Raw genomic sequence first — 19,526 nt, 5'->3', positions numbered from 1 at the left:
CCACTGAGTCTCCAAAGACAGTTTTATCAGAAATACCAGTTACCAAAAGACACCTAAATGGTAGATTGTACCATTTACATTGATTGTTTTATATATTTCACACACACACAGCTTGTGCATTTATATGACTCAGTTACAAAGACTGAAAGATTCAAGCTAGGAGAGTACAAACAGTTTGCACACATAGTTTTCTCCCCAAGTCTTAAGTAATACTAGGGTTTTACGCATTATCTATTAACTGGTTTAGTAAATCAGTAGGTTGATGACAGGCTATTACACTTTCAGCTCAAATTCTATAGCAAAATTTACTTTTACTAAGCTTTTCTGCAAAAAACATAGGGCCACCAAGTTTTTCTCTCTCTAAAATCACAGAGCTACGTACTAGGATTAGCAACAGCGTATTTTGCAAACACAAAGACCATGTCACCTACTCATATCCCCTCATATCACCTGCAGCCAGAACATCCCCAAGCAATTAATTAACGTGGATAACTACAACATGAATGTTTTCTCCAGCGTACCCTTTGAAGCACAGAGCTGCAAACAGCACAATTAATGCAAGCCTACATTTAATTACCTAATCCAGTACTGCTTATAAATTATAGTCAAGGCAGCAAGTAATTAGAAGCCTCTCCCAACCTCCCTCTTATTTAGCCAAACCACCTTCTCATCTGGTAATAAGGGAGACCCTGGGCAGTTCAGTGTGGTGCCCCTTACCAGAAAGCTGCCATTCTGCAGTTTTGCTGCACACAGTATTGCTGTTTTTTTAAAACCAGACTTCAAAAGCTACGGAGAACTCTTTAAAGACAACTTAAGCACTTCACTGCTCTCAACTGTGTCACTTGCAAACAGCATTAAAATAAAACCAAACCCAGATGTCTATACATTGAGAATTTGGTTTTTCAAATGGCACCTGAAGTTTTTAACCTGTTGGGTTTATTTCTTGTTTTACAGATTATGAGTTTAACTGTTAACAGACCTACAATAGCTTGCAAGAGCTCCAGAGGCAATCAAATGAACTCAACAGCACAATTTTTTCTTCCAAAAAAACCTACTTCAAGGAAACTACTTATACTTATTTAAGCAACATTTCCTTAATAGCACAGCAAGGCAAGCCAGTAGAGATACAATTAATCTTTAATTCTCCAAAGTAATACTGTCAAGAAGATTGCTTATGTATGGTGTGAACTTACAGTTACTACATAACAAGCATTTATTGGGTTCATTTCATGGCAAGTGTTAATAGAAAGGCATGAGATGATAATACTTTTTGTTTCCATTACAACTTTTTTTACATCCGTTCTACAACTGGCTGCCTACGCCCAGAGAGCAGAGCAAGAAAAATTTAACTTCTCCTTTAACTTACGCACAGATTTAAAGCCCCTTCTTTCTGGGTATTCTAGTCCCTCAAAACTGTACTGCTGTTAAATATAATAATACAAAACACAAAAAATGTCAGTATTGCATCTTTGAAACAAAGCAGAGACACAACTGCACCCAAGTGTCATAGCACGGTAATATAACAAGAGACAGTTCTCATGAAAAACAATGCCCCTAAGATAGCAAATTGCTTTACCCAACACCAAAACCAGTTCACATACAAGCAGGTATTTTAATAACTCCATTACAACAGTATCAGAGGAATAGAAATTTTTTTATAAGCGTTGTAGTAGTGACTGGGGAAACAGGAAGAGTTCAGAAGAGGTTAGGGTTTCCTTCCCCCTCAAGTAAATATGAAGTATCAACAGTGTACACAAAGGTGTAAGGAAAGTATATACAGGTTTTTATTCTTCTCTTCATGCAAGTTTGAACTGACCCAGAAGATAAAAAGCCGTTAAAAGAACATACCTCGCCTGAGACAATGAAGGCTTTCCACATGCCAAGATTCTCACACCACCAGTCCGTTCTTGCAATGTGCAACTGAAGGTCATTGTGCTCTCTCTCCATCAGAGTAATTTCATCCTTCAGCTTAGAAACAATCTGCAGAGGAAAGCTTATTGATTACAACCGGTAAGAAAAAAAAATTGTGCAACACACCTAGCTGTGTCTTTAGGGACACTATTCAGAAAGGAGGAAAGGTACAAAAGCAGGGAGAGACAGAACAATTCACATGGAAAATAATGCTAAGCGAGAGAATCTATGATTCCTCTTATAAGTTTGCAGAACATATGTTTTGTATGGGACCCTTATATGGGTCTCACAGCAAAAGCAATTAAAAAAGAGAAAATAAATCACCCAGGAATAGCTTGAGGTTAAAAATTTAATACAAAATGTGTGTGACGTTCTCCTTCATATGGCACAAAACTGTTGAAATTGGAGAAACATTTTTTACTTCATATGACTAAGAACCGAATTTTTACCTGCCATGTCCAGAGGAGAAAAAATAAAGTCCCTGTGACAAGGTGGTCTCACACTGTCAACCCTAATTATCTATTTAAAAGCTCCACAGATAAATGCTACTGCAATAATACAGGCATAAAAGGGACACATCTGTGCTCTTACCACTCTGAATAGCAGTGGTTGGATGACAAATTAAGAGGAATCTTCTGCCAGCTGAGGCCGCACACACAGCAGAGCAGCTGTGGACACACTTCCAGTTGTCTGCAGGAACCTCCGGCAGAAGGGAGATGTGGAAGGGACGGGGGAATGAAGCTCACCAGGGTGGCCTCAAACGCTACTGCCCACATCTTTCTCTTAGAGGTAGCTATCCCCAGAGCTGGGCATCAAAAAACGAGCAGGGTGTCAACTGCTATTCAGACCAGCATCTTAGCACTCACCCTGAGTGAAGGAACAAATGCACGAAGAACTCAGCTCCCGAGCAATGACTGACACCCACGTCCATTTTTGCCATCCCTAGCAGGAGGCCATTTTAGGGGAGATGCCTTGGCTACTTGTTTGTCTCATCCACTACCTACCATTTGCAACCTGAAAAGCCTGGCCCAGCTGCCTCTGAACAACAGTCCTGTCATCCTCAGTAGCAATGCAAATGAGTTGGCCTAAGACAAATGCAAATCACTTGCTTCTGCCTGAGTATGTTCTTGGACTGCTTAACTGGAGCACTTTGCAAAGAGAAAAAGAGATTTTAATTTTTATTTTTTTTATCCAAGCCCAGAAAGTTTCATATCCCTCAGAATTTTTAGTCTCATGAAAAATCTGCCCTGCAGATTTCTCCTAGCTCCTTATAAAGGAAATCATACACTTTTATATGTTTGGGGTCCTTTTTTCCCCTTTATTTGAGCAAGCCAGTCACAACTGTAGAGAAGATGAAATTGTGCTAGGCTATTTCAAAGCCAGCAGAGGGAGCAGAAGTTAAGTAGCACATCCCTCCGCTGCAGTGCTGCAGATGTGCCAGGGACACAAAACAAGCTGCCATAAAGAGTTACACAGATACAGGTGGGTAGAGCTGTAAGGAAGAAATACTATTTGCTACCGACAAAGCAGCAAGACCACCAGGAGAGAGGTCGTTATTCTATGACAGTCAAAGCAATATAAATAATATTTGCAATTTGAGTTACACAAGCTTTTAAAAAAATGGAAAAAATGAACAATTAAAACTAAGTTCTGATTTCACTTTCTATAACAGGCTGATTGAAATAGCAATTTCACCTGTCCAAAAAGAGCCTGAGACAACTGGATAGTACGCAAACACAGATGTAATTATTAAAATAAAACCCAACAAACAACAAAACAAACCTGAAGACACTAAAAGCACTTACCTTTTTGTCAGGTTTTGGTGAATTACATATGGAATTTAGAGCCTGTTTCTTATACTCTAGCTTGTCATTTAGCTGGCGAAGTTTATTTACAGCGTAACTGGCCTGTTCATTAATCCTTGTGCTGCATTCTTCAGTAGCTTCTTCACAACCTTGGCTCTAGGAATAGAGGATGGGAGTAATTGCATCATTAATATGAAGGACACAGTTATTGTTTGGTCCATAAACATCTTACGAATAACACTACTACTTCTTGATATAGACAAAAATGCAGGTATAACAGATTCTAAGATATTCCAACCATCAGATCCAATATGAAACATGTCTGTTTAAAAAAACAAAACAAAACAAACCACCACAAAAACCAAAGCACTCATTACCATTTATACTACAGCTCTTTGGCAACTCTCACCAACTGCGTAAAATGACCTGCAAGCTAAGGCTTTAAGTGTAAATGAGAGGAAGTATCAACAACAGCTGAGTGGTCATGGTCAATATTCAGAGCCAGATAGCAAAGCAAAATACTTATTTCTGAGCTGAATGATAATTGAGACAGGGGACAGGGCGGGATGGAACAGAACAGAAAACCCCACAGTTCTAACAAACAGCACTGCCTTCCACAAACCTTCACAAGACAGATTTATCAGCCTGTAGAACAATCTAAACCAAGTCCTTTCTTTCATAAACAGATTTTGCTGCTGTTTTTAGAAGTATTAATAAAAATGTGTTAAAAGCACATATGCATTACCCTGAACTCATAACTCATTTTCTTCTACTCATTCAGACAAAACCAATAGCTTTTCCCATCTTGTGTACTACAAGCATGCAAAAAACCCAGAAAACTTCACACCTTTCAGTCACATTCTCTTTAATGTCTTTTGGCATTTACTTCAGCCCCCCTTTCTTACCATACTTTCCCAAATAGGCAGGAACACCTTGAGATCCAGCAAACACCACACCGTGATGTTACCACTGCCATGTTCAAAGATCTTCGAGGTCTGGTTGTGACTGAATATATCTAAATTTATCTGTGGGAAGCTATGAATCTAATCTCATTAATAAGAGATATGCATTATTTAATGATATTCCCACTAAGTAACCTGTGTCTGTATTTAATTAACAAAATGAAGGAAGTCTCATACTCTACTACATTCTGTGAGTTTTAGCGGAGACAATCCTACTGTAAACTCCGCAGTATTTTACATTGTAGTAAAAAAAAAAAATCTCAGAAGAGATACAGTAGCAACAATAATTAATCTCCTTAGTGTGATCCTCATAAGAGAGGGTAACATAATGCAGAAGTCAGGAGTTCTAGGCTAAGATATCCATGCCCTTTCCAAGCTCCGCATGTGCCTCCTGTGTGGCTGAGCAAGTAACATTAGCTCTATGCCTCGTCCTTTCTCCTGTCTGTTCTGCATGGGCCATAAACTCCTCAGGTCAGAGACTGCCTCCAAGAATGTGTACAGAGCTCAGCTCATGGAAGCCTGTTGTCGTCTCCTGGCACTACAATAATATAAATAATAATAATTAACAACACTGGGTGTTATTCTGTATGTATCTCTACATGAACAGAACCGTAAAATAAAAAAGCCTTATACTTGTCGGGAAGCACAGAGGTAAAAAAAAAGAATCAAAAATGCTACTTTCAACACTGAGGTATTAAAAGACTTTTCATATGAAGTTTGGTTCTAGTAGTCAAAGGACTGCAGTTAATTACAAATCAGTAAGGTTCTGCTCCCAGAGGTAGGCTACATGATTTCTGTGTCATTAACATTTCAGACAGAGCAAAAAAACAATGCTGAACCACTAGGTTTATCACAAAAATGCTAGAATTACAAGATAGCAAGTTACCTGTATCCAAATTATCAAATAAACAACCAACACACTCAAAGCTGAGATCATAAAGGATTATGCCATTTTCCCCTGATTGCTAAACTGATGATGACTTCCATCTCTGAGTGCTGCAGAACACAGACTTTGGGCTTATTTTAGCGACCTGACACACGCAGCACCAATGCAACCACCAGAACCTCTTTCCCCAAAGTTCTGAATGCAGGTACTGCTCGCTTCTGTATTTTTACGTCAACTCATGACCTTTTAAAGGAGGTTTGTCCAAAGAGCAAAAAACAATGACCGATTGGAAGGAAGAAGAAACGAGCTCGTTCCACCTGCAGCAGAACCAGCAGAGTCTGGCCTTGCCCCGGTTCCCATCTTCCAATTTGATTTTCTCATGTTTAATTACAGCTCACCCTTTCGCCCTCCCCTCCATGAGGATACCAGATGGCTTTTTACCTATGCAGCCATAACAGTGAAATTTATAGAAAATTAACTATATAGGTAACTCCCACAGTGCCCCAGGAAGTGCGGACATAGACCTCCAAAACCCAAATTAAAATGAATGTAATTTGTATTTGCTAACAATATGGATCCCTCCAGAAATACTAGATTTCTCAAACATGGTTGCCTGTAACACGGGGAGGCAAAAACCCAAACCTATTAGCCAGTAGTGCATTTTCACCAACGTTTGGAAGACCACTGGAAGCTTCAGAAAGTATTTCTTGTAATTTATTTTCACATGAAAGACCCTAAAGCATGGTACAGAGCCATTAGGACCGCTCTATTCGAGAGATGCTCTAACAATATATGGAACTTCAAAATGCAAAAAACCTAAGCAAGCTTGGCAATATATTAGTCTTTCTGGTTTCACAGCAGACACAGCCTTCAAATCTGGCACATATATATCCAAGGACTCAGAGGAAGGACAGATGATGCTGATGTCAAAAATCTAATTTTTTGGCAGCTACAGGAAATGTTATCTGACAGAGGACAGCTAGCCCCAAGGTGTTGTGTCACTTTTCTTAGAGAAACTGTTATCTCTGTTAGACTGAATAAAATACATAAAGAGATTAAAAAGCACACCGTTTAATATTTATAAAGTTCTGGACAAAACCAGTAACAGCCTTTTCTCAAAGTCCCAATGGTTGCAAACACAAGGACAGAACATCTTTGAAGTACCTACCACCTTCAACACATAGCTGAGTTAGCAGTGCGAAAAGTAGAAAACACGTCTTGAATCTTTTATCAAGGAGAAGAATACAGGGAGAAACAGACAATGAAAAATTCAGCAAGCTCTAAAAGTTCATATTGAAGTAATTTATTTATAATAGCTCATCTCTGCAGATTTGCTGATATGCAGAAGACAGAAACTATAATAGCTCACCTACAGAAATGAAAGTCATATTTAAGCAGTAAGTGCAAAAGCCTTAGGTTCTGGAAAAATTGTTTCTAAGTGGCAGAATGCAGATCAGCACCTCTGGATTCTGCTCCTCTTTATCCATTTAGATCCAGTTTCAGAAAAACTATTACACTTCACTGTGTTCTGAGCAACTTCACATGTAAAATGAAGATATTCATGCTGATCTGAAGCAGCAGCCTCACTGAAAGATGCTCACTAGTCAGAGATGCTCTTGTCCAAATGTTCTTAGATAAACGTTACACAAATTCCCCCGACTGATTTAGAGAACCCACTGAAAAGAGCTGTCCAGGTTGGGTTATTACTGCCATTGGGTTATTGCTTATGAGCTTTTGAATGCTCTGTTTTAGTATTTCCAATTCTAGTGCTATTTTAATCGGTTTTATCTTCCAACATAGCCACTAATTTGTTCAATAAATTAATAAAAAAGCACTAAGATTGTATTTTTCATTACTTTTTCTCCTCTTTTGTGCAACTTTTAATACCTCGTTAGTACCTAGAAAATGCACAGGGGACAGGGACAGACAATGTCTAGACAGAAACCTACTGATGTTTCAGTAAGATTTCCTTTATTGAAAAGCAGAGCAGCTGAGCTTGTATGAGGTACTTTTTGCATTCTCTGATACTGAGGAGCATAATGAAAGATACGGAACACAAAAAGTTTGCAAATCTGAAATATCTACTTTTAAGTAATTTAAAGTTTAAGTAGTCAGTCATTTTGTACCATTCTGTTTCAAAGAGTTTGTAAACATACCAGGTTTACCTGATGGAACTATAAGAGTAATGATATTTATAAATACATCAGAAAAAAAAGTAGTCCAAAGCTCAAGGACAGAAGATGCTACTATATACTTTATTCAGGATCATCTTCAGATCATCTTAAATTAATTTATCCATGTGACTCACCACTTCATCTTTGTCCTCAGGAGTTAGCTGAGCAGAACTTTTTTCTTCTTCCTTCTTGACTGATCTCTCATATAAATCACTGACAATGAACGAGGGGTAGTATCTGTCCTTCAGAGTTTCGTAAACATCTGCCTGAATTCTGTAGAATACTTCAATGCCTTTATTTCCCACGAGACTTTGCTGTATTTCTTTATAAAGGGATTTTTCCACAGGTATTTCTCTGCTTTCCACAAAAAAATTCTGATAAATTTCACTCACCAGTTGAGGTATTTCAGCCTAAGAAGCAAGGAGGGAGAGGGAGGAAGAAGAGAATAATGAAAAGATGTTAAAAATATCAGGATGACTCAGGACCCAGGTGCATAATTTGAACAATAATCAAGCTAATTTCACCGCCAGACTTACAAGAACACATCTGTGAATCAAGCACTCTGCCTGCACACCTATGCTAAGCAGTCAATTTCAGAAGTTAAATATCAGTATTTGTTAAGTGAAGAAATGGTCATGCTCTAAAATGACCATAGCTTCCACCCACTGCTTTTTTAAGTATGCTCCAAAAGCTGGTTTTAAAGAGAAAAAAAGTGCTAGCGCAACGTTGTGGTCACCATTTTAAGTTCAGATTGTAGAGTTCAGCTGTATTCAGCTCTCCTGTCTTCTGCCAGATAGGATCAACTCACTTCATACATGACTACAGTTAATTTTTGAGGGAGAAAGAGAAAAAAAAAAAAAAAAAGGGAAAAAAACACACCTGAAGGGACATTTACCAGTACGCAAGGCCAGGTATTTGCACTGAGCACAGAACAGCGCGCAGGACTGAACTTCGCAGTAATGAACAGGAAAGAGAAGTAACGCAACACAGCTCACGATCACCTCTCTAAATTATCACCTCTCTACACTGACCCAAACTAAAAAGGTTTTATCCACTCCCTTAGTATGGCACAATGTGCTTGCCTGCCTCATCTGACATCCCACCCACATGGCTGCATGACACTACTTTTTTGTAATCAAAGCTGTCCCTGTAGTGACAGACAATCTTTATGTTCCATGGAGCAACAGGAGCACAGTATCTTAGAATCTCTTTAAAAAAAAAAAAGAGAAGTCTTGAATAAAGGCATATACATATTGTTTGAAAGCAAGGAGAGAAATCACAGCTGAAAGGTCATGAAATTATTTACAGCACCTTTTCAAATCATGAACATTTGGAAATCAAACTTGATTTATACAAGTCTCTTCACAGTGCCTGACAAACCCTTTTCATGAACACTTTTTAGCCTGCACTGGTTCTTATCCATTTCTTCAGATTATATTAATGGCTCGCTACTCACACTCCACAATTTGCCACTTTGGTTGCAGGATGTTATTTGTGTTTTCCAATTGAGTAGAATCTTTTTACATAGGAAAGCAATAAAATTACAGTGAATAAAAAGTTAACTGATACTTAATAATGAAGTTTGTATTTCATGCTAGCATGAATCCCGGAGGTTTAGAACAGTTTCCCTCGAAAATCCACCCCACTGCTCACAAACAGAAAATTTGTCCCCTACATTCTTGCTCTGCACCACTGCTCTAGGATAATTCTTGCAACTTTTAAGTAGTATTTCCTATCCCTCATTCAGGGTTCTCGTTCCTACTTTATTTTAGCACAAATTACAATATAATATTGTTTCTTCCCTCTAGCAGTAGGTATTCCTGGAGAAACTTAGCTGCTTATACAGCAAGGGAACAGGGAGAGGAAGGGGTCTTTTAAAGCAAAACCTGTCTTTCAAAAGGATTTTCAAAACACATATACACAAGTTTTCATGGTTTTGGATTGAATGGGCTACCTGTAATTGGCAAGATGAGAAGTTTATGGACAGACTATCCAACAGTAATGTACTTTTAAGTTTCACATGAGCTGATACCACTAAAGCAAAAATATTACTGCAAGTTTCTTCTCTGGTGGAGGGGGAAATAATTCTACTTTTGCATATCAAGTATACTTTTTACAGGTCATGTAAACCATCACCACAACACTCCACAGTTTGTAAATGCCATATTATCCTCAAACATCGTCATGAAGTTAAAAAACCTGAATTGCTTAGCACACATCCTATGCTATTGCTATTTTAAAAACATAAATACAAAGACACTTCCTAACACCAAGATCACAACAAGCAGAGATTCCTGTTAATGCACAAGCCACGTGGACTTGCAATTTCTTCCACCTTGTTGGCATTCTTCAGATACTCCACAGACTCCCAAAGACTGATCAAAGCCATCTTGTCCATCCTCTCCATGTAGATCCGGAAATGCTCTCGGTATGAAGGGTTGGCCAAAATTTCTTCAAACTGAAGAATCTGAAGAAAGGAAAACTAAGAGTAAAACCTGGGAAAATACCTAACTCTAGCTTGTCTCCATCCCTTATGGGGAAAATCTTTTCACTTCATGTGCCCACAAAGCACCATGCATCCCACAAACACGTGTACTAGATTCAACTGCACAGACTGTCTACAGGAATAGTTCTGCTTCATAAAAAAAAAAAAAAAAAGAGAGTTGTAAGTATTTAGAAGATAAATGCATCTATGCTCCTACCAGATAGAAAATGTTTCCACATGTTTCCTGCCCAGGAAGTAACACTGCATTGTGCAGGACTAAAATGGCATTTCAAGACATTCATGAAATGCTGTTGCCAAGTATTTAATTTCCAATCTTCCTGCAAGGCAGAGGACCCAAGCTGAAAGCTAACCAATCTATTCTTTGCTTGATTCAAACGAAGAGTAACGCCGGCAGTTTCCACACCACAGGCCACAGAGCTTTGAGATGTATCTCAGTTATTCCCAGGGACACATGGAGTGTACTTTTTACCCTGGCAGCTAGGGCATTTGGTGGTCAGTTCCCATTAACTGAGCGTTATTGAAAAGCATCTATCAGAAATGCAGCCAGGAAAGACCATAAGCTCTGATGGTCCTAAGACTCGTCCTAAGATGAGAGAGGAGGGCGTATGTCAAGCAGAAAAGGAACTGAAACACAGACTTCCCAAGCAGATGCTGCAACCTTTGAGCTGTTGGATCAAAAAGCCATTACTGCTTCCTCACCCTCTACTATTTTTGTGAATCCAGGTGTTTTGAGGCAAACACCTGAAAACAAAACACCTCCCTGACAAAATGAACACACCTTCCCACGTTGAACAAAATGAACAACCTTCTTTAAAAAATAGGACCAATTTTCAAAACACCCTCTCAAAACCAGACACGCCTTCCTCTCCAACTTTTCAGACTAGCAGCTGAACCAGTTTTCATCTATCTCATTTAGTGCCGTTACTTGTATCACCAGGAATCCAAATACAGCAGAGTGATCTTGGTCTCTTGCTTTGTACCTTGCTTTGTACCAACCCACACCTTCTTCTTTGAAAAGAAAAGCAGGTCCTTAAGCACTGGGGCTAATGAATCTTAGCTTCCTATAACATTGCATTTTATAGAAAAGATAACATGGTATGGAGCAAGAGATGAATTCAAACTGAGACTGAGGCATTAATACTTTCTCTAATACAGGTTTTCTGATACCTAATAATAAGCCACTTATGTTTTGTCTGAAACAGCTCCCCCAAATTTTGGGCAATGTTTAAGTAAACTGTGTTTGTCTCAGCTGAAATGCTCATTTTCATCTTCAGAGTTCCTCAGTGAGAGTCATGTGCCATTCCTCTCTTTACCGTACCAATGTCTTCTGGACATAGCTTGCCCTTAGCTTCAGAGCTATTCAGGTATATGAAAATAAACTTCTCTGTTTCAGAGCTCACTATAAACCTCATCAAACAGCACAGAAAGGCAGGCTTGCTGAAGCTGGGCTTATTACAGAAACGGTGATCAGACTGTCGAAGAGAAGACGACGGAGATGACAGTTCAAAGAAGGCCAGCCTTTGGTTTAGCCTCATTGCTGTGCATCATCATACCTTCTATTCAATAACTTTATCAAGGACAGTGATTTAAAATACAAGCAGAAGGGGGTCTTCCAGCCTCTTGAACAGAGATCTTCACCATCTCCGCTCTGTAAATGATAGCAGAGGTAATAAATCACAATGTAGAGCACATGCCATCACTTGTTGAGCAAGAGGTCACCTTGGTGTCTATGCCTCTGTTCTCCAAGGTATCCCCACCCAAGCTGCCAGCAAGGAGAGTAATTAAACATCCCCTCTCAAAAGTAATTGTGGGTAAGTACTGCTGCAGGGAGCAAGGCAAGCACAACCACCCCTCTCACCTAACAAAGGGCCCATTGCACAGGTGCCCCATGGTAATTAAAGTGGTGGTGCCTAATAATGCTGTTACACAAATCTCCTAATAGTTACCTTGCAAACTGAAATACTTTAACAAAATAAATTAATGGACAGAAAAGTTTAAATAAACTTCTCTTGCAGAAATGAGACCTCACAAACATTTTATAGATTTTTAAGGCATGACTATCCTGGAATTATTAAATACATTACACACAGAGTACTATAAACATTATTAAGACTTCAGTGACAATGATGATGGACAAAAGAGGTTTTTAGGTTTGAGATGGTAAGTTACCATAAAATGCATGCAATCCAGGAAGTATTCTGTGGATGATACTTCCTTCTCTGATTTAAAGACCAAGACTGCGGTAATTTGTAATCCTCAGCAAAAGATCATTTTATGATTCAGTATCACCACAGATTAGAGTACAAAGCTCTAAGCAATGTTGGGACATACGCATGCATTAGGGCATGTGTACACTCTCAAATCTAATATCCAGCTAGCAGATATAATCTTAGAATTATCAGCCTCAACAGCAACCCTTCAAGTCCTTTTAACTCAAGAGCAGCTTCTGGGTTCAGAAAACCAGCAGCTTTATTGATGCCACATCCATTCCCTACTCCAACAGCAAAGTAACTAATGTACCACAGCTGGTCACAGGCTCTGCCAAAGACTAGGAAGGGGTCAGAGTTTTATTTTTTTTCCAAGCAGGGTGCTTTAACCAGCATCCCTAGCATATGCACACATAATAGCCTTGTTCTGGCCCTACAAGGCAGACATCTGGTCTTGGCAAGTCCCTAAAGATAGTCGCAACCTCTCTCTGGAGAGGAACATAAAGCTACTTAATTTGGAATAGCCTGTATAGGCACCAGACACAGCATAGATGCACTGTACTACATTTCTTTGCAACACACCAGGTTCACATATGCTACAACCACATTGACCTATAATGAATAACCACAATACAGCTGGTAATGGCACTGCAGGTCATGGGTGGGGTGAACAGCATTTGGGTCAGTAGTGGAGGTCTTCTGCTGGGATGATGGCACACAGTCAGACTGCAGGTCTTCTGTTTTCATTTGGATCTTTCTTCTTTTTTTGTAGAAGACAGGAATAAGAGGAATGTAAAAAATAACACTGGAAAAACATGTGCCTCTTTCCAGGTTGCATTTTAAAAACCATTAACTAATGCTTTGTCTGTACACTGACTGTTTTTAAAAAGAGGCAAGTCATCAGAAGGTTGTCTTTGTCCTATACAGCAGTAGCTGAACCAGATGCAATGATTAGTTATCTATCAGGAAGTATATACTACATAAGGTACCTGGCTATTTTACTGCACATACACTAATGGAAAAATCCCGCCTTGAGACTCGCATGTTCATGATCATACTTCTGTCATAAGACACCCCATCTTCAGGCAACAGGGGACCAACACCTGAGGCTTGTTTTCTCTATATCCCCCAATTCTGTATCATGAGGTATCCTGACATAACGTGATCTCACAACCTGAAGCTTGGAAAATATCACAGTGAAAATCTGATCAGTCACCAGTTATACCAGCATCTACCCACAGATGTCGTGGAAGCAAGGTCTTCTGCAGGAGTTTCAACTTAGTCCTCATCAGTAGGATTATGAACATGAACCGCCTGCACCTCAGGTGGTTTCCTTGCTATTTCACAGCTAGTCAAGGATCAGACCCCCAGAGCTCCTCCTACCACCCGTGGTTCACAAAACAGCTCCGCTAAGGAGATGCTGTGACTCCACATGTCGAATCTCACAGATGTGGTGATGTAGGTGTTACACTGAACACGACAGATCAAACAAATGGTTTGCTGAATAAACACAGACAACAAGAACTCAATTAATTACTGCAGTGCTGTGCAGGTAGTTTCTAAGAAAAAGGACTAAAACTGCACTGGCCATAAGTAGATTAGCCAAGATGCTTTATATATTACACTAATTCAAACTACATTTTCTCCGAAAGCAAATCTAACACCCAGTGCACAGCATAAATCAGTATCAGAGCTAATGACGGAATTCAGATTCAGAGAGTAGCTGGGGTTCGTTTATTTGCTTATAAACATTTGATTATAACTCCCTTATTCAGGATTTCCCTAGAGAACCCAGATTCAGGATAATAATGTGAGTGAAACGTGTGCAAAGTCTATACAGTCCTGTGACTTACGTATTTATCAAACAGAAAACTGACACTGTTTTATAATTAGCTTCTGCTGTGAAAGGAAAAAAACAAAGTATTTCAAAGCACATAATTTTTGTCTCTCAAATCTGTAAGAGGAGAACATTGACTTTCCAAATAATCTATCTCCACATTTAAGCCCATAATCAGAACATGCATTATAGACTTTTACTCCCCTACTACCGCAAGAAAAAGAAAGCTTTCTGTAGGATGCAGAAGCGAAACCAAAATAAAAGTTTAGGTCACTAGCCAGTTTGTTCACTGTTCAACTAGTACCAAAAATTCCCCAAAGTTAATAACGTATTCAAGCTTCTGTACTACCCTTACATAAAATAATAATTCAAACCACCATCACAAATGCCCATTCTGACCCGTTTCATGCAAGTTGAAGAAAAGGCGGCAAAATTCCAGTTTCATCTACACAAGCTAGCTATTTTGCAGGTTAAGTCCTAGCTAAACAGAAAAGCTGACAGAGCCAGACTCTAAAAAGAAGTTATGGGCCACCAGCAGCAACACACCAACATTAGCTTATCTACTAAATCCCAAACAACGCCTTGCCCTTTTGCTTAGAAAAAGGCCTGAGTGTTCAGTCAATACTGCCCACATAGGAGGGGCCAGCAGCCGAAATAGCACTGGCTGCCTTGAAATAAGAACCCAGACTGCAGCTACCCCAATGCAGGATGAGAAGAAGCAACAATGAAGAAAGTCCCTCTCCTCAGCCGAACCCTGGGCATTTTTCTGTGCTCAGAAGAGAGCAGCGTGGCCTGTCTCTCATCCAGCCCCCCTCAGCTTCTTTCCTGGCAACAGAGCACTGGGGACAACAGAGGAGAGAAGCAGTTTTCCTATTTTCTACGCTGACATGGATGTGGAGGGGTTCTAAGCCTTCTTCATAGAAACACATCAAAAACTTAGAAGAAGAGCAGCCCTGGATCCCATCATTTCTGCCATCGCTATAAAAAATGCCCATGCAAGGAGTCTTTATTCCTATTAATAGCACCATTAACTCAATATGGAGCTGCTCATAGGTGTACTTGCAAGATATAACTCTGAGTCAGCAGCTCCCACCAAAAATCCATCAGGTCATAAGACATGCAACATTAACAACAGGAATTCCTTTGTTTTTCATTGCAGTAATATTATATTTCTGACCAATCCCTGCCCCTATACAGTGCAGCTTCACTGCTTGACCCCGCTCCTGAACAATCTTATGTCACCATATAGCTATCCTGGAAAGTCCATAACATCTCAGCAGGCACCAAAAGTGGCATCAGTGGCTCATGTGGTGCTGCCACATGCTTCCCCCTTCCCTTTTCTCCTTGGCGCCTCTCACTACACCCAACTTCAGGAAACAGATCAGAACTGTCTTGGCACAATCTATGACACACCATCTGAAATCATGCCTTAAGGACAAGTGGGGAGTAGGGAACTATTCTCTTTCAGACCTTACTCAAGAAAAACAAAACACAAATAGTGAGAACCATTTCTCCCCCATGCAACTTTTTCTGCCATGTTACTAAGTGACAATTATTATAAGGACATAATGAAAATTAACGATCCCTGCATGAAGAGATAACTTCTCTTCTACCTACATGAAAAAGATAAAATATTCTTTTTAATTTGAATACATCCATTACTGTACTTTGCCCAAAGGGGACAGAATAGATTACACAAGGAAGACACTAAACTTATTAAAGTTTATCAAGGATAAGTAGCCATAGTTTTATTTTTGTAGATGCTGGCTAATACAACTGTAGTTTTTTCAACTCCAGACTACAGTGATGTTGAAAACCAGTGTTCAGTCAAAGGCTTTACATGTTTTTCTGCAATGATCACCCATGATTTTGTCAATTGGCTGCCACAAGTAATTGTTTGCTTTTGAATAACTCAGTATTTGCTAAACCCACAGGTATTTCCTACAGTAAATATAACAAGGGCCAAAGAAAGATTGCCAACATATGTGCAATATTTTATTTGAAAGCAAGTCACTACCTTCAGAAAAGCCTCTACCATATCCTTAACCCCCTACATGCAGTATGTCTGAAAAATCACACATGCTTACGAGCCACTCGATCCTTTATGAAGTTTCGCATTTAGCAATATTCCAAGCTGAGTGATCAGTATGTCTTTTTGGGTACTTCAATGATCTTTCCTCAAGATAAATAAACTATGCAGCAATTAATTTATACTTGACTCCTGGGGGAAGGGAGGGGATTAATGACAGTGAGGCTAACATGATCCAGTGTGAACATATTTACAATGACCTTCAGACAACGTATGTGCTATTCGATTTATACCTTCTGACTCTGAGGGCCATCGCCTTCATCAGAAATGCCGTCTTCCTGCTGATCATAAGCAGGACCTCCCAGGAGCCTTATTCTCTTCTCGCATTGCTTCTTTGCCACTGTCAGCTGATTAATATACCTCTTCACATTGCGAGCCCTCAGTAGGTCAGCTTTCATTGCCGCGGTTTCTTTTCCTTTTGAATCTAAGAATAAAGCAAATCAGAGACAGCCTTTTACAACATGAAAACATCACCGTACCATTGCCTCTGTGACCTGCCTGATCAAAGCATTTGTCGTTCAGGAATCAACTATGAACATGAATACAGATACAGGAAAGTCTGTATTTGAAACAGAATGATGACTCTGAAACATTCTCCAAGGTTTATATAAAACAGTTTAGAAAAAATCCTTATTCAAATGTCCAGGGAAATCTGACCACTCCAGCTCTCTTCCCATAGCTTTTTGCAAGACACAGGCCCAAGACACATACTACAGGATGTACATTTATCAGATGGCGTTAGGAAGCTGCCTACAGCCATGGCATATGGTAACACATGGAGCTGATGGCTTATGTACCTTACTGAACGTAACATTGACTGCCTAGAGTCATGAGGGACCGGACTTAATCACCCCCAGTCCAGCATGACATGTTCCCACACATCTCATTTGCAAATCCAAATATCTTGAGCCTGATGCAAACAGCACATCATACAGCATCTCCTCCAGACAACAACACTGACTGAAGCCCACTCAAAATGGTCAGATGACTAACAAAAAAAAAAATTTATAATGCCATGTCAAGACTGCACAGTACTATTAAATAGTGCAGTAATATGAAGACAACAGTCTTCATGGTATGTAATAAGACTCCGTAATAAAAGGTTTAATGTTCATGTATTCTACATTCTAGCCTCTCCAGCTAATTACCAGGGCCTAAAAAAGAAGCAGCAGATAAAGCAGATTAAAAAACCCTAATGTGTTGGTATCATTCCTGTTTTATATCTGCAGGATGCAACTGATTCACGTTTATACACTGGTTTTATTTTCCTCTTGTTCATTGATAATGCTCCCACTTTTGCAGGCTGCAACTAGAGCTCAGTAGCAAAGCACTTGGCTCTGGAGTAACTGATTGCTCAGGGACAAATAATAGAGATGTATTCTACTATGTTTTCAAAATATCAAATGCTAGTAAAATGATGTAGATGAAAACAGCATTCCATTTTCAAAACAGTTGCTGTAAAAATAACACCAGTCAGCTAGGTTTGTGAATGCATACACAGAAAAAGGAGATCTCATAGGAATTCTTTAAAATAGGCATTTTAAACACTTTTCTAGTACCTTAAGGTACCTTCTACTTTCAGGACCGTTTTCATCCTTTTGTTTCTCCCTCAAAGCCACATGTAGCTACTGCATGTGACTGTAAGTTTTGTCACTTATACACTGAAGGACAACTCAAGGTCCATGGAGCTCCCTGAATTTCTACGTGTAATCTGAGCACAGATATTATCCCAATATCTTTTTCCCTATTTTCAGTCTCACTTCATTCGCTGCATGTTGGTAGGGAACCCTCTTGATTCAAAGACTGTTAGTGTTTTAATGAGTAAGTATAATTTGCTTCTGAGCTGCCATATAATAGTGAGCTACAGAGATGATACTCACTAAAGCAAATGATAAAATGAGTTTACCATGAAAAAAAAAAAAAGCCATCTGTTTTCCTGGCATGTTATCTCCACAGGGAAGTCAACAGAGCATTTAATTTAGCATTTCAGCCCCCTGACCAGAGGTACCAGTATCAGAGAGAGAAAAAGAAAGGAGAACAACAAAAAGCAGGGAAAGACCTTAAGGACAAAATAGCTCTCCCCCTCAATTTAAAACATTTAGAGCTAATACAAGTACATGGACAGTAGTTTAGAGTGAAGATGAAAACCCAGTATTTCCCCCCCTGCACTTGACTCTCAGATGATTTTTAAAAGTTCTCAATTTTCTCAACAGTTTCAGTACTTTGGGCTCAAAATGCATACTTGAAACCCCACACTTTGAAAACCCACAAACCGTGCTACGCAATGATCATTCAGCCTTCTTAAAACAAAAATACCCTTCTTAGTGAGAAGGCGGCATTCTTGGAGGGTTTTCAAAGTAAGCATGTCTACTTCACCTGAAAGTCTTACCATCCCGCAACTGCAGCAGGCCTCCAGGAGAGACTAATGAGCCCTACATCCCACCTGCTTCCAGTGAGTAATTACTTTATCAGCAAAGAACCTGCAAAAACATTTGCCTCAGCTCTTCCTATCCATAAGGACCCACTCCATGGAAGAAACACTCGGGGCAGAGTGATGAAGATCACACTGCCAGCCTGTTCCTGCTCCACGGATAAACAGGACTAGTCACCGTGAAAGACTGGTAGCGATGCCCCTTCACAAATAAACCAGAGGCTGATGAAGAGCAGCCCAGCACGGAGCGTGGCTGAACACGCTGCGGCGCGGGAGAGGCAGCGTGGAAGCGTGGACAAGCACCGAACACAACTTCCCTCTTCTGCTGTATGAAAGATACGCTAGCAGAAATCAGGAGGAGCATTTTCATGTCCACCAGGGAAGGTTAGGCATATCATTGGTTTTCTCCTAACCCTAATCTCCTTTTGAGATTTTTGAGAATTCTTGGATTTTTCAGATTCCAAATTGCTCTGTTTTTTGGGGTTTTTTTCCATATTCAGCCCTATCAAAAAGGTATTTTAGGCTACAAAGACAACTTCTCTTTTTAATTTATTCTTGCCTGATCCCACCACCACCACAGTACTGAGATATAATTAAAAGCCTTTTTTACCATTTCTGAATATCAGCAAAGATGTTCACTACATTCAGGTATCACTGCATGAACCAAAATAAAACCAGAAAGTTACAAAAGAAAAGGCTTGCATTTACTTACATATCC

The 19,526-nt window shown here is 39.6% G+C and overlaps 1 protein-coding gene across 1 annotated transcript in view; it reads right to left on the bottom strand.

Moving 5' to 3' along the window:
* The window catches only part of SNX25 (sorting nexin 25), a gene marked incomplete at its 3' end in the record, with an annotated part of 71,170 nt that overhangs the window by 15,304 nt on the left and 36,340 nt on the right, over positions 1 to 19,526 (bottom strand). The window contains exons 6-10 of the mRNA XM_081999558.1: positions 16,611 to 16,801; positions 10,074 to 10,205; positions 7,873 to 8,148; positions 3,717 to 3,872; positions 1,849 to 1,980 (exon numbers count right to left, since the gene is read on the bottom strand). Of these exons, the coding sequence (XP_081855684.1) occupies positions 1,849 to 1,980; positions 3,717 to 3,872; positions 7,873 to 8,148; positions 10,074 to 10,205; positions 16,611 to 16,801 (887 nt within the window). The remainder of the gene's footprint in view (positions 1 to 1,848; positions 1,981 to 3,716; positions 3,873 to 7,872; positions 8,149 to 10,073; positions 10,206 to 16,610; positions 16,802 to 19,526) is intronic.

This window comes from Phaethon aethereus (assembly GCF_964289735.1).
Source record: "Phaethon aethereus genome assembly, chromosome: 4".
NCBI classification, from domain to species: Eukaryota; Metazoa; Chordata; class Aves; order Phaethontiformes; family Phaethontidae; genus Phaethon; species Phaethon aethereus.
The sequence above is the reverse complement of the archived record's forward strand: the minus strand, read 5'-3'. Positions and strand labels throughout refer to the sequence as shown.